This window comes from Marmota flaviventris, chromosome 17 (genome assembly GCF_047511675.1).
Source record: "Marmota flaviventris isolate mMarFla1 chromosome 17, mMarFla1.hap1, whole genome shotgun sequence".
NCBI classification, from domain to species: domain Eukaryota; kingdom Metazoa; phylum Chordata; class Mammalia; order Rodentia; family Sciuridae; genus Marmota; species Marmota flaviventris.
Window position 1 is genome coordinate 34,973,048 of NC_092514.1, and position 24,583 is coordinate 34,997,630.

General features: G+C 45.8%; 2 protein-coding genes across 2 annotated transcripts; both read left to right on the forward strand.

Moving 5' to 3' along the window:
* Positions 1–209: 209 nt before the first annotated feature.
* Pigs (phosphatidylinositol glycan anchor biosynthesis class S) lies at positions 210–17,186 on the forward strand. Its single transcript, XM_027924519.2, has 12 exons — positions 210–266; positions 542–681; positions 767–878; positions 5,495–5,584; positions 5,885–5,976; positions 9,152–9,359; positions 9,789–9,931; positions 11,637–11,751; positions 13,310–13,455; positions 14,029–14,129; positions 15,169–15,379; positions 15,677–17,186. Exons 1-12 carry the CDS (start codon positions 233–235, stop codon positions 15,950–15,952), a joined length of 1,668 nt encoding a protein of 555 aa, XP_027780320.1. The 5' UTR covers positions 210–232; the 3' UTR covers positions 15,953–17,186.
* A 762-nt stretch (positions 17,187–17,948) lies between these two features.
* Positions 17,949–23,581, forward strand: Unc119 (unc-119 lipid binding chaperone). Its single transcript, XM_027924478.2, has 5 exons — positions 17,949–18,225; positions 21,604–21,717; positions 22,199–22,301; positions 22,463–22,635; positions 22,911–23,581. The coding sequence occupies exons 1-5, from the start codon at positions 18,006–18,008 to the stop codon at positions 23,021–23,023; spliced, it is 723 nt and encodes a 240-aa protein (XP_027780279.1). The 5' UTR covers positions 17,949–18,005; the 3' UTR covers positions 23,024–23,581.
* Positions 23,582–24,583: the final 1,002 nt, after the last annotated feature.

Genomic DNA, 24,583 nt, shown 5'->3' on the forward strand with positions numbered 1-24,583 from the left:
TGTACCACTCCCACACCGCCCCTTCGGCGTGGGCATATCCTTTCAAACGCCCAGCGCCGCTCCACTCGGATTCCACCCACCCGCAGCCGGCTTTCCCCAGCGAGCGTCGTACTGCCGCTAACGATTGGCGGTGATTGCCGTCGTGGTGGTCCCGCCCCTTGTTGCGAGATTTCCGATTGGGGGAGGCTTACGATGCTCCGCCCCTCCGCGGCCCGAGCAGCCGGAAGCGAGCATGGCGGCCTCTGGGGCCGCGGCCACCGATCTAGGTGCGATGGGCTTCAGACGGGGCTGCGGCTTCAGGATTGCGAGGGAGGGATGCAGGGGTGGGTCCTGGAGTATGCAAGAGTACTGCAGGGGGTGGGTTGGGGAGTGGCTTCAGACGGGGTCCCTTCAGACGGGCGAGGGCCCTTAGCACTGGCATCTCCGAACGCGGGCGGAGGGAGGCCCTTGAGGACCGATTGTCTCTGCTCCTCCGCGATAGCGGTGGAGCTAGTAGCCGAGCCCGTTTCGCGCCCGTCAGTCTGTCCCCCTGTGCCTCCAGAGGTGATTCGGGGCAAGCGCGCCGCCCTTTTCTTCGCCGCGGTGGCCATCGTGTTGGGACTACCGCTCTGGTGGAAGACCACGGAGACGTACCGGGCTCCGTTGCCTTACTCCCAGATCAGTGGGCTCAATGCCCTGCAGGTGAGACTTGGGTGGGGGAAGACCCGGGAACAGCCCACCGGCAAGGCGGAGACTCAGTCGAAGTCCCTGATGCTTCTTCCTGCAGCTCCGGCTCATGGTGCCCATCACTGTAGTGTATACACGGGATTCAGTGCCCCTGGATGACCAGGAGAAGTTACCCTTTACTGTTGTGCACGAGAGAGAGATCCCTCTGAAATGTGAGTTCCTGGGGGATCAGTGTGGGCGTCCTATAACCTATTAAAAGATATCGCTGAATGAACAAGTGTGTTTGGTTTGAAAAAAAATTGACCTCAAATTCAGTGTTTGTCTTGAAGGCAGCAGTTTATTCATAAGTTACGCTATCTAATCAGAAGCAGTCATTGCCCATCAGAGTAGAGGGTAGGAAGTGGGATGTAATGGAAAGGAGTACAGTGTTTGAAATTAAATTGCATATATATACAAGTCCTGTTCAGTTGTACATTAAACATTTTTTATTTTAACCGAGGGGCTCTCAAACACAGAGCCACATCCCTAGCCCTTTCTTTATATTTTATTTAGAGATAGAGTCTTGCTGAATTGTTTAGGGCCTCACTAAGTTGCTGAGGCTGGCTTTGAACTCGTGATCCTCTTGTCTCAGCCTCCTGAGCCACTGGGATTACAGGAGTACACCATGCACCCAGCCACGTTAAACACTTTACTGTGTATTATGAACTTTTTAGTTACCAGGAACTAGGAGATAAATAAGAAATTGATAACGCCTTCAAAAATTTCATACTCAGGTAGGGGAGAAATAACACATAGGTAAAAGAAATTACTATAGAATATACAAGGAAAAGGGATTTCCCTTTAGAAAAAGCATTTAACTGGGAGGAAAGAGAAAGTTTTGAGTGATATAATGTTTTTTAAATTTATTTTTTAGTTGTAGTTGGACACAATACCGTTATCTTATTTATTTCTTTTTATGGGTGCTGAGGATCGAACCCAGGGCCTCGCACCCAGGGTCTCGCACCCAGGGTCTCGCACATGCTAGGCAATTGCTCTACTGCCGAGCCACAACCCCAGCCCTTGAGTGATATAATTTTTAAGTTATGTTTTTAAAGGATATGTAGGAATACAGGTTAAATGAGACAGGGAGAGAAAATTCCAGAATAGCATGAGCCAGTAATAAGGTTAAGTAATATTATTCATTTCTCACTGTGGGCCAGAAACTAGGTGAAACACTTTATACTTGTTGCTTCATTGAATCATTTTCTGACATTTATAATCTCTATTTTATAAATGAAGAAACAGAGAGTTTAACTTGTTCAAGATCACACAGCTAGTAAGAGGTGGAATTAGGGTTGAATCCAGGCCTGATTCTTTAAGCTTTTAACCAACAAATTATACTTTTTCTGTGTAAAACCATGGAAGGATAAATCAGTATGTTGGAGATCTATGAGCAGATTTTAAAAAATTTTTTATTTAAAAATTTTTTTTTAGTTGTTGGTGGACCTTGATTTTATTTATTTATTTGTGGTGCTGAAAATTGAACCCAGTGCCTCACACATGCTAGGTGAGCACTGTACCGCTGAGCCACAACCCCAGCTCCCTATCAGCAGTTTTACCTTACTGGTATATGAAGTGAAACATGGAATGACTAGAGAGAGATAGGTTATGTCTGGACTGTGATGTGCCTGTGTGCCATTTACTTTCTAGCTCTTCAACTTTGGTTTGGACATTAAAAAAACAAAACAAAAAAACCCTCATATTTTTTGTGTGTATGGTACTGGGGACTGAGCCCAAAGCAAAACAGGAAAATATCAATTAAAAAAAAATAAATAAAATATGTTAAATGTTGTTAGAAGAAAAACAGCAGAAGCTGGGCCTGGTGGCATATGCCTCTAATTGCAGTGACTAGGGAGGCTGAGGCAGAATAATTGCAAGTTTGAGGCCAACCTCAATGACAGTGAGATCCTGTCTCAAAATAAAAAAAAATAAAAAGGGCTGACAGTTGTTCAATGATTGAGCACCTCTGGGTTCAATCCCTAATAAAGAAGGAGAAAAATGAAGAGGGGTTGGGGTTATGGCTCAGTTGCAGAGCCCTTGCCTAGCACATGTGAGGCACTCAGCACCACATATAAATAAATAAAATAAGTCATTCAGTCCTTAGCACCACATAACAAATAAAATAAAGGCATTCAGTCCGTCTGCAACTACAAAAAAAAAAAAAAAAAAGAAAAGAAAAAAACACGACAAGATGAAAGGGAGGTGTTCTTAGGGAATGGGAGGTGATCACAGTTTTAGATGGAGTGGCCAAGGAAGGCCTCATTGTAGAGTTGAGGGAATAAACAATGCACATACCTGGGGAAAGAGCATCTTGGCAGGGGGAAAAGCAAGTCTAAGGTCCCTGAAGTAGGAGCAGGTGAGGTACCTTTCAGAAACATTGAGATTTCAGTGTGACTGGATTGAGGTGAAGAAGGGAGAGAAAAAGGAAATGAAATAAAACCAGGGCAAGCTGAGTGCATGCCTGTAATCCCAGCGGCTCAGGAGGCTGAGGCAGGAGGATGGCAAGTTCAAAGCCAGCCTCAGCAACAGTGAGGCCCTGTCTCTAAATAAAATACAAAAAAGGACTGGGGATGTGGCTCAATGTAGTGCCACTGAGTTTAATCCCTGGTACCTGCCCTCCCCCCAAAAAAAAAACCAAACAAACAGGGCAGTAGAGGGGGCCAAATCGTGCAGGGCCTCGTAGATCATGGTTAGAGTGTTGGCTTTTATTCCAGATGAAAAGAGAAACCATTATCCAACCAGATTAGCAATAATTCCTTAATATCACCTAATTCTCAAGTCTATATTCAGATTTCCCCAGTTATCTCAAAGGTATCCATTCACATCTGGTTTATTCTAACCAGGATCAACACACTGTATTTGGTTTTTACGTTTTCTTTTTTTCATGGTTGTGGGGATCCAACCCAGGGCCTCATGCATACTAGGCAAACACTCTAACACTGAGCCATATCCCCAGCCTCAATACTTACATTTGGTTATGTCTCTTTTATACCCTTTACTAGTATTGGCTCCCCTCTAACCCACCCCCATACACTTCTTTTCATACCATTGATTTATTGGAAATTAGGTATTTGCTTAATAGATCTCATCCAGGATTTGGCAAATCACTGCCACAATTTTATGTAATTTATTCTTCTAGTATCCTTATTTCTTGTAAACTAGTGGTTCGATCTAGAAATTTAATTAGAGCCAGATTCAGTTTTTTAGGCAAGGATACTTTATAGGTGACATGACATACTTCCTGTTGTGTTATGTCATAAAACATGTAATGGCTGGTTATCCATTTTGGATGATGTAGAAGTATGTAAGTGAGTTCAGGTATTGTCAGTTTAATCTCCGTATTTTAGACTTCCCCATATACTTGATGATTTTAGCATCTATTTGTTGCTGAAATTGATTTCATTACCAGGTGCCAAATGGTGTTGTTGTTGTTGTTTTTCTCCCCATTTCTAGCATTTATTCTGCATGTTGCCTAGAATTCTTGTATAAAGAAGAATTTTCCCAGTAAATTTTAGGTTCAGTTTGTCAAGTTTCAGGTGGCAAAGAAATCTCTTTGGGATTACTTTATGTATAGATTAATTTGGGGAGAATTGACAGTCTTACAACATTTTATCTTTCCATCTAGGTATTTCCTGGGTATTTTCATTGTTATTATTAATAATTTTCATTGTTATTACAATTGGGATTTTTATTTTTAAAAAAGATTTACTTTCTAATTGGATCTTGCTGGTATTTATACAGCTGTTGATTCTTATATATTCTTGTGTCTAGTCATCTTACGGAACTGTTATTATTTGTTTTTGTTTTTTTCTTCGTTTGTTTTGGTACCGGGGATTGAACCTAGGGGTACTTAATCACTGAGCCACATCCTCAGTTCTTTTTATTTTTTTTATTTTGAGACAGGGTCTCAGTAAGTTGCTAAGGCTGGTCTTGAACTTTACAATCCTCTTGCCTCAGCCTCCCTCATTGCTGGGATTACAGGTGTGTGCCACCATGCCCTGCTGTTACTAGTTCTAATAGATTTTTCCCCCTGTACTGGGGACTGAACCTAGGGCCTAATGCATACCAGACAAATGTTCTGCCACTGAGCTACATCCCCAATCCTTTAAAACTTTTTTTTTTTTTTTTTTTTAATTTTGCTACAGGGTGCGGCTAAGTTTGCCCAGGCTGGTCTCACACTTACAGTCTTCCTGCCTCAGCCTCCCTAGTTGCTAGGATTATAGTCATGCCACCACCATGCCTGGCTCTTCCTTTTAAATATTTATAAGTTTTCTCTTTTTTCACTGAATACATTGGTCAGCAACTTCTGAAAGAACAGTGCTGGATAAAATGAGAATAATGAATATAGCAGGCATCTTTGTTTTATTACTAACTTTAATGGAATTGCATTTAGTGTTTTGTCATTAAGCACATGTTTTGATTTTTATCAGGGCCATTTATTGAATTTAATTATTTGGGGACCAGGGTTGGAATGACCATGTGGGTTTTCTTCTTTCACCTATAGATATTAATGAATATTGAAATGGCACCCCAGTGGGAAGATATTTCAGACTGAAAGAGCAGTGTGTGCACAGGCAGCAGCAAGAGCTGGGGCAGAAGGGAGAAGCAGGGTGTCATGTGTTCACTTTCATCCATGCAGAAAAAATTGGAGTTGGCTATAGCTGCCTAGTGTTTGGTGTTTCTCTGCAAACAACCATCTTGCTGTCCTCAGATGCTGGATAGTATTAGGTCTGGGAAAGTGGGCAAGGTGTAATGCCTGTCCTCATCATGCTGCTTCCTTTCCCTCTAGACAAAATGAAAATCAAATGTCGTTTCCAGAAGGCCTATCGAAGGGCTTTGGACCATGAGGAAGAGGCCCTGTCATTGGACAATGTGAAAGGTAGGGGAAGGGGTAATCACACCATTTTGACAAAAAGCCCTCTTGTTTCCTTCTGGTCTTGTTAAATGTATGATTTCTTTGATTTGTCTTACTTTGAAAGCCACTTTGGGAAAGCAGGGAATGAATTACCTTGAGTTTTAGCCTGGCCTAATGAGGACCAGAGTCCTGGACTTGGCTTACCTATTGTGTCTTGGTACTATTTCAGCTGACTGAGAATAGAAGGTGGCCTAGGCACTCTGTTGGGGCTGGGGGAAGCTGGAATGGCATTGCTTGTTGTGTAACACTTGCTTCCATCCCCAGAGGCAGAAGCCATGTTAGCTGAGCAGAAGGAGCAATCAGAAGGTTCCCTGACTGTGTTTGTGATCTCTGAACACTCCTTACTTCTTCCCCAGGTAGGTAAGCAGAGCAGCTGAGGCCTGGCCTTTTCCCTTTAGCTCATTCTCTTAGGTCATCCCTTTTTGTTTGTTTGTTTGTTTCTCTACTGGTCATTGAATCCAGGGGCACTTTATCATTTGAGCTACACTCCCAGACCAATTAATTGATTGATTGATTGAGATAGGGTCTCTAAGTTACTGGCCCAAACTTGGATCCTCCTGCCTCAGCTTCTTGAATTGCTAGGATTACAGACATGTGCTACTATGCCAAGCTTAGTTATGTTCTTCTAGTAATGTTGTCTAATCTCCCGTTTGCTACAGAGAACTTTCCTCATCTTTTAAAAAAGAATGCCAGAAGAGCCAGATTTGGTAATCCATGCTTGTAATCCCAGCAGTTTGGGAGACAGGAGGATCGTAAATTGAAAGCCAGTCTCAGCAACTTTAGCAAGGCCCTGTCTCAAAAATTAAAAGTTGGTTGGGGATGTGGGTCAGTGGTTAAGCAACCCTGGGTTCAGTCCCTGGTACAAAAAAAAAAAAAAGTTGGGTGTGGAAGTTCATGCCTATATATAATCCTGGCTACTCTAGAGGCTAAGGCAGGAGGGATGCGAGTTCAATGTCAGCCTGGGCAATTTAGGGACCTTGTCACAAAAAATGAAAATGACTTGACTGAGGGTGCTGGAAATGTAGCTTAGCATGCATGAGGCCCTGGGCTTAATTCCTAGCACTGCCAAAAGAAAAAAAAATACCAATGAATATTTATTCATTAACTTTAGGTCTTTCTAAATCCAAGAATTATATGTGGTTTAAGTGCTAATGGCCATATAAAATGGACAGAAATTGAGCTGGTATGGTGACATGTACCTGTAATCCCAGGGACTTGGGAGGCTAAGTCAGGAGTTAGGCCAGCTTCAGCAATTTAGGGAGACTCTCAGCAACCTATCAAGATCCTATGTCAAAAAATAAACAGGAATGGGGATGATGTGGTTCAGTGGTAAAGCGCCCCTGGGTTCAATACCCAGTACCAAAAACATAAAAAAAAATAAATAAAAATGTAAAATGAACAGAAATCAGTTATTATAACAGAAATCAGATTAAAATTAATTTTTTTGCGGCGGGGGGGGGCTGGGGTTGTGGCTCAGGAGTACATGTGCCTAGCACATGCGAGGTCTTGGGTTCAACCTCAGTACCACATAAAAATAAAATAAATAAAGTAAAGGTAATGTGTCTAACTACAATTAAAAAAAAAGAAAGAAAGAAATTTTGGGGGGGGTGGTGGGGGGTTATACTGGGGATTGAACTCAGGGGCACTCAACCACTAAGCCACATCCCCAGCCCTATTTTGTATTTTATTTAGAGACAGAGTCTCACTGGGTTGCTTAGTGCCTCACTTTTTGCTGAGGTTGGCTTTGAATTCATGATCCTTCTGTCTCAGCCTCCCGAACCACTGGGATTACAGGTGTGCGCCACCACGCCCAGCCTAAAAAGAATTTTTAAAAAAATTTACTGGAGAGTTGGTGGTGTAGCTTAGTGGTAGAGTTTTCATAGCATGTGCAAGCCCCTAGATTGCATCCCTAGCACCTAACAAAACAACAAAACCCCAAAACCAACCAAAAAGAATCATCTGGTTTGAATAGGTTGTGATGGTAATATAAGTGATTGATTGACCTTTTCACGTTAGAAGCAGAAAACTGCAGGGAACTATTTTCTTTTTGAATTTATAATGAAATATTTAAGTCTTATAAAAAGATGAAAGAAAATTTTTATGAGACTATATAAACCCACTCCCAGTTTGTGAACTTCAGGATAGTTGGAGCCTGTGATCTCCGTTTCCTTTCAGCCCCAGGTGCTCATATTTATGCATCTCTTATTCCTTTTCTTTAGAGTTCAATCACATGTCTATAAACAATATATTTAATTTTACCTATTTTTGAATTTATATAAATGGTATAATACAATTCTTTTGCAACTTTAATTTTTTTTGTTTTTGGTACTGGGGATTGAACCCAGGGATACTTAACTGCTAAACCACATCCCTAGCCCTATTTATTTATTTATTTATTTATTATTTTTAATAGTAGTTGGACACAATACCTTTATTTTATTTATTATTTATTATCATGTGGTGCTGAGGATCGAACCCAAGGCCTTGCATGTGCTAGGCACACACTCTACCACTGAGCCACAACCCCAGCCCCTATTTTTTTTATTATTATTATTTTTTTTAAATAACTTATTTTTTAGTTATAGGTAGACACAATATTTTATTTTTATGTGGTGCTGAGGATTGAACCTCATGCATGCTAGGCGAGCGCTCTACCTCTGAGACACAAACCCAACCCCTTATTTTTTATTTTGAGACAGGGTCTCACCAAGTTGCTTTGAGCTTCACTAAATTGCTGAGGCTGGTCTTGAACTTGTGATCCTCCTGCCTCAGCCTCCTGAGCCACTGGGATTATAGATGGTGCCACCACGCCTGGCTTCAACTTTAATTTTGTTCAGCATTCATGTTTGGGAGACTCATCTGTGATAATTCATACATTTGTATCTGTATTTCATTATATAAACATAAACATAATTTATTCTATTGCTACTATTTAATTATTTGAATTATTTCCAGTTTTTCACTATTAGATAAAATGCTGTCGTGAACATTCTTGCATTTGCTTCTTTGCCATGTGCTCTTCGCATAAATCAAATTTTCCGGTTGTTTTTTAATTATTATTTTCCTGTTCAGCATGCCATCTCTTAGTTTCCAGTTCACCATTTTATCATTCCCTAAAGATTTTTTTATATTAGTTGTTGTTGGATACTATAACTTTATTTTATTTATTTATTTATATGTGGTGCTGAGGATCAAACCCAGTGCCTTGCACATGCTAGGCAAGCACTCTACTGCTGAGTCACAACCCCAGCCCCAGCTGCTAAAGATTTTTTTAAAAATTTTTTTCTCTTTATTTTTTTGCCACTTAGGACTTGGATGCTGCCTGGACTTCTGCCTATTGGGAAAGACAAGGGAATAAAAATATAGGAGAACACATATGTATGGCTCAGATCAGAAAAACTTAGTTGATAACTCACCATGACTACAGAGAGAGGAGTAGCAAAAGGCCAGGTTCTCTAAGTCAGAGCCAGACTATCTTTCTGCTTTCTTCACTGATCCGTGAGCATTCTGTCCCTTTCTTACCCCTCACAGAACATGATGAGCTACATCGGGCCTGAGAGGACAGCAGTTGTGCGGGGGATAATGCACCGGGAAGCCTTTAACATCATTGGCCGCCGCATAATCCAGGTAGCCCAGGCCATGTCCTTGACTGAGGATGTACTTGCTGCTGCTCTGGCTGACCACCTCCCGGAGGACAAGTGGAGCTCTGATAAGAGACGTCCTCTCAAGTCCAGTTTGGGTAGGGCACCAGGCTTTACCATAGGAAGGGAGAGGCAATGAATTATGTAGTTAGTGGAGGAGGAAAATCTGCATGCAAACTCATTATTCTTTTCTTTCTCTCGTCTCAATTTTTTCTTAGAGCGCTCAGTGTTCCTTATTTGGTCTTACTCTCCCTTTGGTTCCATGATGGAAATTAGCCCCATTCTTTTTTTTTTAATATTTATTTTTTAGTTATCGGCGGACACAACATCTTTGTTTTGTATGTGGTGTTGAGGATCGAACCCGGGCCGCACGCATGCCAGGCGAGCGCGCTACCGCTTGAGCCACATCCCCAGCCCCAAAATTAGCCCCATTCAAGGAGAAACAAGTTCAGCTTAGTCAGGGGTATAGGCTGTCCCTTCTCCTTTATCCACAGGAAATTCTGATTTTCTGACTCCTGTTTCTGTAGGCTATGAGATCACCTTCAGTTTACTCAATCCAGACCCCAAGTCCCATGACGTCTACTGGGACATTGAAGGGGCTGTCCGGCGCTATGTGCAGCCCTTCCTGAATGTCCTTAGTGCTGTTGGCAACTTCTCTGTGGATTCTCAGGTGAGACTGGGAGTGAATTGAGTTTCTTTTGAAGTTCATACATATTTAGTGTTTACAAAATACATCTGTACTTTCATCTCTTCAAGCTTGCTGATTCTCTGGCAATTTCCATGTATGTGTATGCATGCCAGTGCCCTAAGGACAGGAACTGAGGCGTTAGTGTGTGTGTGTCTGCCTGTCCCTTTAAGGAAGGTTCTGGTGTCTTTTTTTTTTTCAAATATTTTTAATTGTTGATGGACCTTTTTTTATTTATTTATAAGTGATGCTGAGAATCAAACGCAGTGCCTCACCTTTGCTATACAAATGCTCTACCATGAGCTATAACCCCAGCCCCTCTGGTGTCTTTATTTTGCCTCCTTGGTGTCCAGCTTAGGGTTCCATTGATGTTAACCAACCAATTTCTTTATGATTCCCTCTAGAACTCTATTCAGGGGAGTGTCTAGATGTTAATGCTGCCAGCCATTCTTAAGGAATTTATTTAAAAAAATAAAAAGCTTCCTGAACTATGGAAACCTAGTAACAATAAAGATGGAAAAAATGTAGCTTTCTATATCATACTATGTTCTTGCTGGGAAAAGATGGGAGAATTTTTTTTTTTTTTTTTTCCTACTGGGGATTGAACTCAGGGGCACTCAACTGCTGAGCCACATCCCCAGCCCTATTTTGTGTTTTATTTAGAGACAGGGTTTCACTGAGTTGCTTAGCGCCTCGCCATTGCTGAGGCTGGCTTTGAACTTGTGATTCTCCTGTCTGAGCCTCCTGAGCCACTAGATTAAAGGCATGTGCCACTGCGCCCGGCCTCCCAGCCCTTTTTTATCTTTTGAGACAGGGTCTCACTAGGTGGCTTTGGGCCTTGCTTTCTGGCCTTCAACTTGGTGATCCTTCTGCCTCATCCTCCCAAGTCACTGAGATCACAGGGGTACACCACTATGCCCAGCACCTAGGATAAAATTTAATATACTGAATATGGGCTTTGAAAACCATACATTTTATAAGATTTCCTAGCAGCCTGAACAAATAAATAAAGAACAATAATAATTCATTGTCTACAAGATCAAATCAAGCAGTTATTCAGAAACAATCATTCCTACTACCAAGACTGGATAAACAATTCTCCCATCTTGGCCAGGCAAAATAGGACCGGGGATGTGGCTCAGTGGTCGAGTGCCCCTGAGTTCAATCACCAGTACCACTCTCCCCCGCTTTATTCTTGGCTTTGTTATTTGTTTCCTGTGCCTTATTTTCTCTAAACCCTGATCTCTCTCTCTCTCTCTCTCTTTCTTTCTTTCTTTTTTTTCTTTTTTTGGTACTGGAGATTGAACCCAGGGGCACTTTACCACTGAGCTATGTCCCCATCCCTTTTTATTTTTTATTTTGAGACAGGGCCCTGCTAAGTTGCTGGGGCTGGCTTTGAACTTGGCAATCTTCCTGCTGCAGACTCCCAAGTCTCTGGGATTACAGGCATGCACAGTCATGCCTGGCTGTCTCTTATGTTTTGCCTTGTCCTAACTGTATCTCTTTAGAACACCTCAAATCTTTTTTGGGACAAAGGAGGTCACAAATCAATTTTTTTTTTTTTTTTGTACTAAGGATTGAACCCAGGGCTTTGTACATATGAGGCAAGCACTCTACCAACTCAGCTATATCCCTAACCCAGGCCATAAATCAATTTTTAAAAATAATCTCTTCCTTCTTTGTTCTACAGATCCTTTACTATGCGATGTTGGGGGTAAACCCCCGTTTTGACCCAGCCTCATCCAGCTACTACTTGGCCATGAATAGCCTCCCCCATGTCATAAACCCAGTGGAGTCCCGTCTAGGTGAGCTCCTGAGGACAAGGGTCTTTCTGCCAGGCCAGGGAGAGACCCTGAAGGCGTAGCCTGTGGTTGGAGGCAGGTTGTATATAGTGATGGTTGCCAGGTTGGGTTGGTTTGAGGGGAACTAGGGAGATTTAGTCTCCTTTTTCCATGATGCTCTTTGACATCTCCATCTATTTTTTTTTTGATACTGGAGATTTAACTCAGGAGTTCTCAACTGTTGAGCCACATCCCCAGCCCTTTTAATTTTTTTTAAATTTTGAGACAGGGTTTCACTAAGTTGCATAGGGCCTCGCTAAGTTGCTGAGGCTGTCTTTGAACTTGTGATTGTCCTGCCTCAGCTTCCTGAGCTGCTGGGATTTCAGGTGTGTGCCAGTGTGCCTGGCTGACATCTCTTTCTTTAACCCAAAATCACTTATTAATCATGACTCCCAGCACTTTTAACAAAAGGATATGTTGGGTCTCCCTCCTTAAAAGCTATCTAGAGTAAGATACAGTAACACATCTAGGAAAGGCAGAAGTCCATGAAGGCAGAATTTGAATAGACAGTTCTGATTGAGGCGGAAGATCCTTGAAGTTAGCATTATGGTTTTTCATTTTGTGGGTGGAGCCTAGGAAGAACAAGTGTGGCTAAGATCTGTAATACAAGCAGACCAAAGTAATTATATCATTAATTATGAAGTTCAAGCACCACTGGTAGGCCAGCGTAGATCACGGCATGTGAGACCTGAGCAAATTGCTCTTCCATTCATTCTTTTTTTTTTTTGAATACTGGGATTGAACTCATGAGTACTCAACCACTGAGTCACATCCCCATCCCTAATTTGTATTTTATTTAGAGGCAGGGTCTCACTGAGTTGCTTAGCGCCTTGCTGTTGCTAAGGCTGACTTTGAACTTGTGATCCTTCTGCCTCAGCCTCCCAAGCCGCTGGGATTACAGGCCCGTGGTCCATTTGTTCTTTTATCATTTAGCAAACTCTGGCTGAGGGATTGCTTTGTGATATTGCTGAGTACAGAAATGGAAGGGCAGTTCAGGCAAAAGAGAACTCTGAGCTTAGATATAGAAAAGTAAGAGAGCATAGATAGATATTCAGGGAGTAGTTCATTGTGGGTGAATGTGAATGAGTGACCAAAGATGAAGGTGACAGGTACCAGATTGTAAATGACCACATTAAGGAATTTAAACTTCAACCTGGTATGGATAGCTAGTGAATGAAGGATATTAGGGAGCTGACACAGGTCACATTTATAACTGTGAGTAAAACTAGCTATAGTAACAAAGTGCATTGTGACAGTGACCAAGAAAGCTGTCTAGACAATCAAGGGGGGCTTTCTCAAGAATAGGAGATTCCAGGGGCATTTTGGGGCTAAGGATTGTGTTCTGTCTCAGGAGTTCAGAGGTCCTTTACGTAGAAACCCAGGACTGGAGAATGTCTTAGTGATTACCAGTCAGAGAAACTGAGTCCCATAGTGAGTGACCATCAAGGTAGAGGCTGACCTAGAACTAAGCTCTAGGTTCAATGTGTTTTGGTATCTTAACTCTTGTTTTCTTTTTCCACAGGATCGAGTGCTGCCTCCCTGTACCCTGTGCTCAACTTTCTACTCTATGTACCTGAGCTTGCTCACTCCCCCCTATATATTCAGGACAAGGATGGGGCTCCAGTGGCCACCAACGCCTTCCATAGTCCCCGCTGGGGTGGCATTATGGTAATAGTTGCACTATGCAGACCCCAGAGCCCAAGTTTCAGGAATGGACAGATGTTCCCTGAAAGTGTTCCTTTGGTTTTCTGTGGTCCTTTATGGCCCACCCTTTTGGGGAGGGGCAGGTACCAAGGACATGAGAGTGCTGTGTGCTCATGCCCCTCCTCTGCCAGCCCTTCTGTTTCTTTTTTCTGTTGGTATTTTCTGTACTGTGACCCTTTTGTATTTACCAGATTGCACTTAGGACTATATTCTGGGCTCATCTTAGGTCTTGGCTCTCTCTGGAGGAGTCTTGCAAAGTTAGGAATCTTGTCTCCCCTGTTAGACTGGGAGCTTCTCACGAATTGGAACTGTAAAGTGGTATAAAATTTTTTTATCTTATAGGACTTTTGGGAGGGTAGTTGAGGCAAGTTACTTAAAATTCCTATAGTAGGTACTCAAATATTAACTTTCCCCTGGGTTTGTAGCTTCCATAGAGCAGAGCATATGCCTTCCTTTTCTCTTATAGCCTCCAGTGTGCCAAGGGCAGAGCTGTACACAGTTTGGTGTGTCGTGGCAACCTTATTCTCGCTCTTTCAGGTGTATAATGTTGACCCCAAAGCCTATAATTCCTCGGAGCTGCCAGTAAGAGTCGAGGTGGACATGGTACGAGTGATGGAGGTGTTCCTGTCTCAGTTGCGGTGAGGTCCCAGTTGATCCACTTCGGGGTCTGTCTACCAAGAGGGGCCATAGTTTTTTTGGCTGTAGAAAGGTATTGCAGAGTAAAATGAAATCTCACTTGCTGGGGATACTTTGGCTGTGCCTACAGCTCCAGGGAAACCAAGAAATGTTTCCAAGGACTGTGTCATCCTTCTAAGGAGGACTAGTGGCTGATAAAACCTGTTTTCAGAAAAACAGACTTATGGAAGTCATGTGTGACTAGGGGTGTGACTAGGAATGTTTAAGAAAATAACTGTAGCTGGGCATAATGTTGATGCTTGAAATCTAAGCTATTTGGGAGGCTGAGGCAGGAGGATCAGAAGTTTTTTAAATTAATTTATTTTTTTGGTACCAGGAATTGAACTCAGGGATGCTTAACCATTGAACCACATCGCTAGCCCCACCCCACCCCCTTTTTAAAAAAATTTATTTAGGGACAGGGTCTCGATGAGGCGCTAAGTCCCTTACTAAGTTGCTGAGGCTGGCTTTGAACTTGTGATCCTCCTGTCTCAGCCTCCCAACTCTCTGGGATTATAGGCATCTGAGAGACTTATCAAGACCCTGTCTCAAAAATAAAATAAGAAGAACTAGGAGTATAGCTCAGGGGTAAAGCACCTCTGGGTTTCAATCCCTAGTACCAAAAAAAAAAAAAAGGTGATTCTGGATCATATCTTAACTCAGTCCCACTGTCCCCATTTGTGCATAGAGAGAATAGAGAGGGAATATTAAACCAAGTTGATATTATCAGAAATATTTTAGCTGTGGAATGTTTTTCAAACAAGATCTTGGAAGTCCATTATAGAAACCAGTAAAAAATGGAAACACTCTGGTTGAACCCAGGTTTGGGGCTCTGGATTGCTTCATTCTTACCAAGAACCATAGAACACCCCTATGCTGCTCACCCTCCACATCCCTTAAGCTTCCTAGGATAATTGAAAATCACTAGCCTAGGACAGATCTTCTAGGATTTTTTAGTCATTGTCTCCCACCTTCTGACCTCTTGCTTTGTTGTTCCTACAGTCTGCTTTTTGGGATTGCTCAGCCCCAGGTACCTCCAAAATGCCTGCTTTCAGGACCTAAGAGTGAAGGACTAATGACCTGGGAACTCGATCGGCTGCTTTGGGCTCGGTCAGTGGAGAATTTGGCCACAGCCACCACCACTCTCACCTCTCTGGCCCAGCTTCTTGGCAAGATTGGCAACATTGTCATTAAGGATGATGTGGCATCTGAGGTAAGTGGGGAAGGGATGGATTCTGTGGCCTAGAGTTGGGCAAGGTGTGTGGGGCATGCATCTTTAAATGCCCCAGGTTTTCCTCTAGATGGACATGCCAGGAGTCTAGATAAGAATGAAGGAAGATTTCAAGTTGATTCTCAGAAAATAAATCATAGCTTTTTTAGGCTGGCCTCCGTGTATCCTGGGTGAGCTATAGGCAACCTTCTTGGTAGATGAAAGGTACAGCAAGGCCCAGCTAGCACCCTGTACGCCAAGCCAGAACTTATTGGTAACCCCATCTTCTCCCCTTCCTAGGTATACAAGGCTGTAGCTGCAGTCCAGAAGGCAGCAGAGGAGTTGGCCTCTGGGCACCTGTCATCTGCCTTCGTTGCCAGTCAAGAAGCTGTGACATCTTCTGAGCGTGCCTTTTTTGATCCTTCACTCCTCCACCTCCTTTATTTCCCTGATGATCAGAAATTTGCCATCTACATCCCACTCTTCCTCCCTATGGCCGTGCCCATCCTCCTGTCACTGGTTAAGATTTTCCTGGAAGCCCACAAATCCTGGAAAAAGCCTGAGAAGACAGACTGAGTGGGGCAGTATCTCAGTAGAAAGCCTGCTTTTATGGCCAAGGTGAGAGGTATTAGATTGAGAGGCACATAACTGAGGCCTACTGGGGACAACTTACGTATCTCCAGTCTCCTCCATTGGCTCTCCAGCTGCTGAAGTACAACACTCCAAGTTGTGGTAATCTTTTCTTCCCTTCCCATTCCTCTGGTTCAGATTGTCACCGCCAGGTACCTCTTTTCTGGCTTGAACTTGACAGCCCCTGAGTGTCTCCCTTTGGGGCAGGGATACCTTGCCCTTCTGGCCTATTAACCTGGCACATCCTTGCACTGAAAGGGAGCACTAGGGGGAAGTCCTAGGTTGGATTGTAGCCTCCTCCCCTCTACATTTCTCCATAACCCATGGGGGGAGATCACTTCTAGGACCTTTTCCCTTACTCCCCTTCCTCCTGGCTGGCTTCACTTGTTGGGTGCAGCCTGAGTCTAGGAGGCAGCAGCTCAGGACCTGGTGGTATGGCAGAGGTTCCCTTTACCCTCTCAGAGAGGCACTGTGGTATAGTGGCGGAAGTTCTAGGCTTGGATTCCAAATGCCTGGATTCAAATCCTTGCTTCTGCACTAAACTAGCTAGGGAGCTTTGGATAAGCTACTCAGTCTCTCTGAGCCTCACTTTTTCATTTGTCAATGGCATTGATGATACCTCCCTCAAAAGGTGGTTCTATTGATAAATGTTATAAACATGTGAAACTGTATGACATATATTAGGCTTTTTAAAAAAAATTATCAGTTTTTTTTTTTTTTTTAATGGTGGGATTTAACCCCAGGGGCACTTTGCCACTGAGCTACATCCCTAACCCTTTTAAATTTTTATTTTGAGACAGGGTTTTGCTAAGTTACTTAGGGCATCATTAAGTTTCTGAGGCTGGCCTCAAACTTGCAATCATCCTGTCTCAGCCTTCTGAGTCACTGGGATTACAGGAGTGCACCACAGCACCTGGAATATCAAGTTCTTTTTTTTTTTTTTTTCCTTTTTGGTACCGGGGATTGAACTCAGGGGCCCTTGACCACTGAGCCACATCCCCACATTTCTTTTATTTAGAGACAGGGCCTCACTGAGTTGCTTAGTGCCTCGCCATTGCTGAGGCTGGCTTTGAACTTGTGATTCTCCTTTCTCAGCCTCCGCTAGGATTACAGGCATGTGCCACTACGCCCGGCTGCATATCAGGTTCTTAATAAACATTGGGTTGAATATGAACTGAAATTATATGGAGTATGAGCATGATTTTCATTCATGTGTAAATAACTTTTCTGCGTTTACAGTTCTATCTTGTTCCTCTGTCCTGAGGAACTCTAGTGTAGTTGGGCACCTGGGCTGTGGTCCCTCTGCATGTCCTTCCTGGGTTCCTAAGGCTGTTAGCATCTGCTTTTGCTACATAGTAGGGTTTCTAGGAGATAATGCTGGTATTAGTGAAAGCTCTGGGATACTAATTCATTCATGAATAAGTCAAAGAAAGAGAATGTGCAAGGAGCACTATGCTAGTGCTGGGATATTACAAAGAACAAAGTTGATAGGATCTTTCACAGTTGATCTTTCATGGAGAAGAGTCAGTGAACAAATAAAAGTAATTTCACATAATGCATTAGTGGGAAAAGCTAATCAGAGACTGGGGTTAAGTATTTTAGAGGGGGTGGGTGTAATGAAGGTTGAACAGTTTGAGGCTTGAGCAGAGATTAAAAGAGAAGCCATCAGGCCAAGAGGATCCCTAAGGCTTGAATCCAGCGAGTAAGAGGAGTTAGGCAGGATCCCTTACGTTGGGGGTGGGGGGGAGCGGGGAGTATCCAACCACGAAGTAAGAAGAGTGGAAGCCCTGCACCCTGGCCCTGGGCCCGCTGCTTTTCAGCGTGAGTGGACCCGGCAGAAGGCGGGGTCGAAGCAGGACCCACCCCGGGGGCGGGGCAGGGGGCGGGACGGCACCTGGGGCCCGGCCGGGGGTGGGGCTGCGGACGCTCCCCCTTCCCCAGGCTCCAGCCGGCTCAGGCAGTGGCGGCGGCAGCAGGCTAGCCGCGGCCCCGCGAGGCCATGAAGGTGAAGAAGGGCGGAGGTGGGAATGGAACGGGACCAGAGCCCGCTCCAGGAGCCTCGGGCACGAGCGTGGAACCCACGCCGGAGCCGCAGGCGGAATCCGAATCTGGGTCCGAGTCGGAGCCGGAGGCAGGCCCGGGGCCCAGGTCGGGGCCGCTGCCCGGAAAGCAGCCCATCGCGCCGGAGGACGTGCTGGGGCTACAGCGCATCACCGGCGGTGAGCACCGGCGAGGGAGCGCCGCCCGTGGCGGCGGGAGGGGGCCCGCGCGGCGCGTGGAGCTCGGGCTCCCGCCCCCTGACCCTCCTTCCCCCGCCGCCCCTCCCCCACCCGTTTCCAGTCTCCTGTGTCCCCTACTCTTAACGACTCTCCCGTCTTCTTCCAAGTCTGGGATCTCCAAGCCCCACTTCCCTTGATTCCCTTGATCTACCTATGCACCCCTCTTCTTGTAGAGGTTTATTTCCACCCCACTCCTTCCTTTTTGAGGGACCCACCCCTTTTCCCATGGTGGAGGTGGGGCAGCAGCTGCAACTCAAACCCTTTCCATATGGAGTCTTAAGAACCATTTTGGGCCCTGTGGGCACTAATGAGGAGGGGGGCTGAGCCCCCACCCTGGAGACTAGGTGGTGACTGAATTAATTAGGAAGCTTTAGACCCTCAAGTCTCCCTGACCATTTATACCCTCACCCTGGGTCCCCCAGGTGGTCTGGAGCCATTCCCTTACCCTGGAAAGGAACTGAGCAGGAAGCTTCAGTGTGTTGGTTAAGGGCTCTGTCCTGGGAGTGAGTTAATGCCCCCTCAAATCTAGACTGGGGCCTGTCCTCTTCAGGGGCTCTGTCGTCAAGAGAAGCCTAGTCTCCACTGTGAGTTTCTGGACTGGACTGCCTGGGTTGGAGTCCCAGCTTTGCTACATAATGGGCTGTGTGACCTTGGACATGTAACTTCATTTCTCTGAGCATGTATTTTCATCTGTAAAATGGGGATGACACCTCCATCATAAGGTTATTGTGAAAATAAAATAAGTCCTCTGATTTTCTACAGTGGCATGTTATGCATGCTCTGTAAATAGGGTTCTTTTATCAGTATTATGGGGGGTGGGGTTTGTCACAGGACTGCTGCCTGGAGGCGCACAACTGGGTATTCAGGGCAGAGGCAAGGGTCACCATAGACAGGGAACAAAGACTCAAAAACCTCATGACAGAGGCTTGACTAGCCTTGAAGAATGGGAGATATTTAGCAAGACCGTGGCCTCCACCTTGGCATCGTTTACCCAGTAACCTGCCCTGGCTCCCTTTGTGAGAGCACCCTTGAGTCCTCTCTCCTTTGGGATGCGGATATAGCCCAGGGCTCCCACATGAAGCAATGGAGAGGACCATGATGGCAAGCCAGAGCCTGTGCTTTTGGGTCCCTGGGGTCTCCTTCCTTTTCTGAGCTAGGTTGCAGCCATTCTTTTCTTGGCTGGGCCCCCAAATGGCTGAGCGCCCTTGCATAAGCAGGCATCAGTGGACCAGGCTGATGTTGGAGTCATTGGGCTGCAATTTGCAACAGCAGCATTTAGGATTCAGTTTAGCTCTGGGGATGGAGGTCAAACTGACCTGCCTGAGTTCTGGATAATTTGAGGGGTTTACTTTGAAATCAAAGGAGGCTTCCAGGTGAAGTTACAACATGTGTTTCCTAACTTGGAGGAAATTCATACTCCTGAGAGATGTGGCATCTGTGGGGAAAGAGTAGGGGTGTGGGCTTTGTTGGAGCCCTTTCCTGTGTAGGATCTGAGAGCAGGGAGCTAAGCTTCTCCACCCTAGCACCCCTTGCTTGGGTCTTCTGACCCTAATCATGTGGATCTGAGGTTTGTTTTTCCTGGATTACTGGGCCCTGAATCCAGCTTAAGAAGCTATTTGTGGCTGAGAGGAAGGGACAGTTGTGTTCTGAGCCCTTAGTCTCTCTCGCCCTCACTCTGGCCCAACCCTGGGCCTTAGGCTTCAGCTTCCCCGGCAGAAGGGAGGGAGTGGTTGTGGTATTCTGAGCCATTGGCATCCCTTGTCCTCACTTTCTCCTCAGACAGAAGAGCTGACAGATTGTTTGCAGTTGAAGAGACTGGGGTCAGACTGCAAAAAAAAAGGGGAGGGGGACCTTGCAGGGAGCCCACATCTAGGGTCCTGCTCCCTTCTTCACCTCATGCCCTGAACCTTTCTTTGGACCAGTGCTTACTTTCTGTGAAAATAAGGGGTGTACAGGGTGAAGGAGGAGCTTCCCACTTCCCGTTTCCTTCCTTCCCCTACAATTTGGTAACAGGTAAAGGCTCAGGGCCTTCTCCAAGCTTTATGTAGTTCCTAATGGGTCCCTAGGTGCCAGAGGACAACCAGAAAGCTGTCTGGAGGGGGCTGCCCCAGGTGTGGGAAAGAGACAAACTTCCTACCACAGAGTAATAGGAGATGGCCTAGGATCCTGGAGGGTGACTTCTAGGCCTCTATAGGCTACCAGGGGAGAATGTGGTCTCTGCAGGCTGACGGTACCAGCCTGCACCTCTCTGCCCCTTCCTATTTATTTCCAGGGCCTCCCTAAGCACTTGTGTATCCTGCAAGGACAATGAGGATTAGATCAGGCCCTGTAGATTCCTGAGCTTCCTTAGGCAGGGCCTACCACTGTCCCTGATTTCCCTTCTGGGCCTGAGGAGACTCCCCTGTCTCCCTTGCACATCCCTGATACACCTGCCCCACCCTCTTCCTGGCTTAGCCTGTATTTTCTGGGAGCCAGAGAGTACTTTCTCTGTGGGGGTGGCTCAGGGCCAAGGCTACATAGATGACTTTTACGGGGGTCCTTCTGTTTGCAAAAGACTTCCTTCCATTTGGAAATCAACAGAGGATGGGAGGAAAGTTTGGCCCCTTCCCCCAAATATCCTAGGCTCAGGACTGGAGTCAGCAGAGCTTTGGCTAAGCTGCTTAAGGGAGCTGGGCTTACATAAGCTGCTTATAGGATGAGGTGAGGGTTGGGGATGAGGAGAAACAGGGAAGGGGTTGTATACCTGCCCCAGCTATACCCATCTCCAAGGAAGTCACCTCAAGATCAGCCTTGTCTGACACTCGTAGATTTTGTGCCAAGGGCAGGCACAGAGTGAGAGTGGGAGCACCTTCCAGGGAAGGACTGTGCTCTCCCAAGGCAGAGCTGTGTCATCTCCTTTGAAGTGAGGTTTCCAAAGGCAGGCGTGTATGCTGGGGGATTCTACCAACCTGGAGACCTATGTGGCCCAAAAGCAGCCAGCCTGGCAGAGCAGAGGCTGGAATAAGGATCCTAAACTCCAGAGTGGGAAGCAAAGTATGGAGGGAGATGGTCTTGTCCTCCACTCTTCTCTGCTCTGCCCTTGCCTGTCTCCCAGAGGCTACCCTCAAGGGGGTTTTCATCCACCATTAAATCCCCAGGGCAGAATTACATCCTCTATGCTGTGGGGGCTCCTCTAGAGCAGGGTTTTAATTCACTCCTCTGGAGTGCAGTGACCATAGGGATCAGAGAAGGCAGTAGGAAGTGCAGGATCCCACAAAAGCTCAACTGGCAGCAGAGACTTTTGGGTCCCTTCCTTGCTCAGCTGCCTGTCTCTTCTAGACTACCTGTGTTCCCCTGAGGAGAATATCTACAAGATCGACTTTGTCAGGTTCAAGATCCGGGACATGGACTCAGGCACTGTCCTCTTTGAAATCAAGAAACCTCCCGCCTCAGGTGAGCGGGTTGGGTGGGCCACTGACAAAGAGGAGGAGGGAAAATGTTAAGAGTGGGCCATCCGGGGACTTTTAGGACCACAGAGGAGTCAGAGCAGAGCTAGGGTTCAGACCCCAGCATTTTCAGGAGGATTCAGGCAGTGAGGCCTCTTATTTTCCCTTCCATCTGTTTCTAGGGGTGGACATCTGAGAAACAGTCCTGCCCCTTTAGTTCCTGCCAGCCTGCCCTCTGCAGGTCTCCCTAGGAACTGCAGTCCCAGAGGTCCCCTGCCTGTGTGCATCCTGTGCCTCTGGGAACCTCCATGGAAATTGGTGACTTCCTGACTTAGAACCACTAGGTGCCACCATTTGGCCAAAGTTCTGAGCCCTAAATATGTAACAGATTCTCCTGGGTAGTTGTTTAAAATCCAGATAGACAGGGACCAGCGGTGGAACCTTAGGTGGGTAAGGACCCCACTGAGGCTAACTGGCCTACTTTGCAGAGCGGTTGCCCATCAATCGGCGAGACCTGGATCCCAATGCCGGACGCTTTGTCCGCTACCAGTTCACGCCTGCCTTCCTCCGCCTGAGGCAGGTGGGAGCCACGTGAGTCACTGGGCTGGTGAGGGCTGGGGGTGAGGGAGCAAGGAGGAACAGCCCTTCCTGAGTTCTAACTGAGCTCCCTCAGGGGTGCTCTGTCCAGAGTCTGTCAAGCTGGCTGGCTGTCGCCAAGGCCAGACTCAGCCCTGCCCCCTTCCCTTGCGCAGGGTTGAGTTCACAGTGGGAGACAAGCCAGTCAACAACTTCCGAATGATTGAGAGGCACTACTTCCGCAACCAGCTACTCAAAAGCTTTGACTTCCATTTTGGCTTCTGCATTCCCAGCAGCAAGAACACATGCGAGCACATCTACGACTTCCCCCCTCTCTCTGAGGAGCTGAGTGCGTGGGCAGAGGGGTGGGAGCTGGGAGAGTGGGGGATGTATGGGGACTAAGATGGAGAGGGAGGGGTGCTTGTGGACCTGACTCCCTTTTCTCCCATCCTGGGTCACTTTTGTGTCTGGCATTATTCCCATGTTACCTGTAGGGAAACAGGCTCAAAGAGATTGAGGAACTCCCTGAGGTGGTTCAGCTATCCCTGTGTCCCAGTCCTGAAGCCCCTGTAGTGGTGTGGCTCAGGTTCCTGACCTTTTGCCTTGGCTGGGCCTCTCTTGCAGTCAGCGAGATGATCCGTCACCCATATGAGACACAGTCTGACAGCTTCTACTTCGTGGATGACCGGCTGGTGATGCACAATAAAGCAGACTATTCCTACAGTGGGACACCCTGACCCCCCAAACTACCCCCTAGTCCAGGAGGCCCTGAGCTGTGACTCTCCAGCATCACCTCTCAACTCTAGGTCCTCTGCATGGGGAGTGCTCCAGGAGGAACCCTCGACCCCAAGTCAGTGTTGAGAGAAAGGGTCACTGGTGTCCCCAGGCCAAGACCCTGAAGCCCATGGGTTCTGGCACATGGGGAGGGGTAGTAGTGGGGCTGTTTTACCTCCATGTCCAGAAGGGCCTCCTACAAGAGGAGCAGCCAAGACTCCCAGACAGTCTAGCTCGGCCCTCTTGGGCCCAAGTTTCAGAATAGTGTCCCCTGCTCCAGGCTGCGACTAGGTCAGGGAAAGGATCTATTCTCTATTCCCTACCTGCCACTTGCAGGCCATTTTGAATTGTAAATTCTCGATGATCCACAGTGGGTCTGGGCCCTAGCCCCAGTCCCAGCCTCTTCCATCAGGGGCCAAGACACTGCCTAAGCTATGGGAGGGACTGGCCCAGATTGCAGCCTGTGGTAGGAGCAGGACCAATTGTATATAGTTTTCAATAAACTTTTTTCCTTTTCTGTTCTCTGGTGTAGCTAGCCTGTGTGAGCAAAGGCAGGGGGTGGGCTAAGGTACGGGCAGGCAGTAATGCGCCCAGGACTAAAAATCTCTCCACCTCTGAGTGCCCTCTGACCCCCCCCACCACACCCCCAGTCCCCTGGTCTCCTAATTCTCTGAAACCTGACATCATGTTCAGCATCTAGAATCAGCAGATAGGACAGGATGGATCTCACTTTGCATTCCCAGTATGGCCATATTAATTAAAGTTCTTTTCTGCTTTCACCATTATCTTTTCTGTTTGGTGCTTGAATGGCCAGACCTGGTTTGTTCAGATCCCTGGAGTTAGGCCTATGGCATAGGACTCCAGTAATAAAGGTATATTAAATGATATTTTAAAAGTACTGACCATATGTGAGTGCTGGTGAAAATGGAAACAGCTGGAACTTTCTATCCTGTGGTAAGAATGTAAAGTAGTGACCACTTGGGCAAACAGCTCAGCAGTTTTGCAGGATCCACATGTTCCATTCATAGACATCACTCAGGAGAACCACAGGTGTCTGCTGGAAGACTCATACAGTATGTTCTTGGCAACTGTGATGATGGCTAAAATATGCATACGTACCACATAAATAGATAGGTAAATAGATATACAAATAGGTAAATAGATATACAAATTTTTTAAAATATCCATACAAAGAAATATTTAGCACTAGAAAGAAGAAACTACTGATAATGCCACATGGAGGAAACTAAAAATATGCCAAAGGAAGCTGAGCAAAAATATACATTAATGTATGACTATTTAAATAAAATCTGATGCACACCTGCAATCCTAGTGATTCAGGAGGCTGAGGCAGGAGGATTGCAAATTCATGGCCAGGCTCAGCAAATTAATGAAGTCTTAAGCAACTTACTGAGATCCTATTGCAATTTATTTAAAAAGCACTAAGAATGTAGCTCCATGGTAAAGCACCCCTGGGTTCAATTCCCAGTACCAAGAGAAAAAAATTTCAGAAAATACAAACT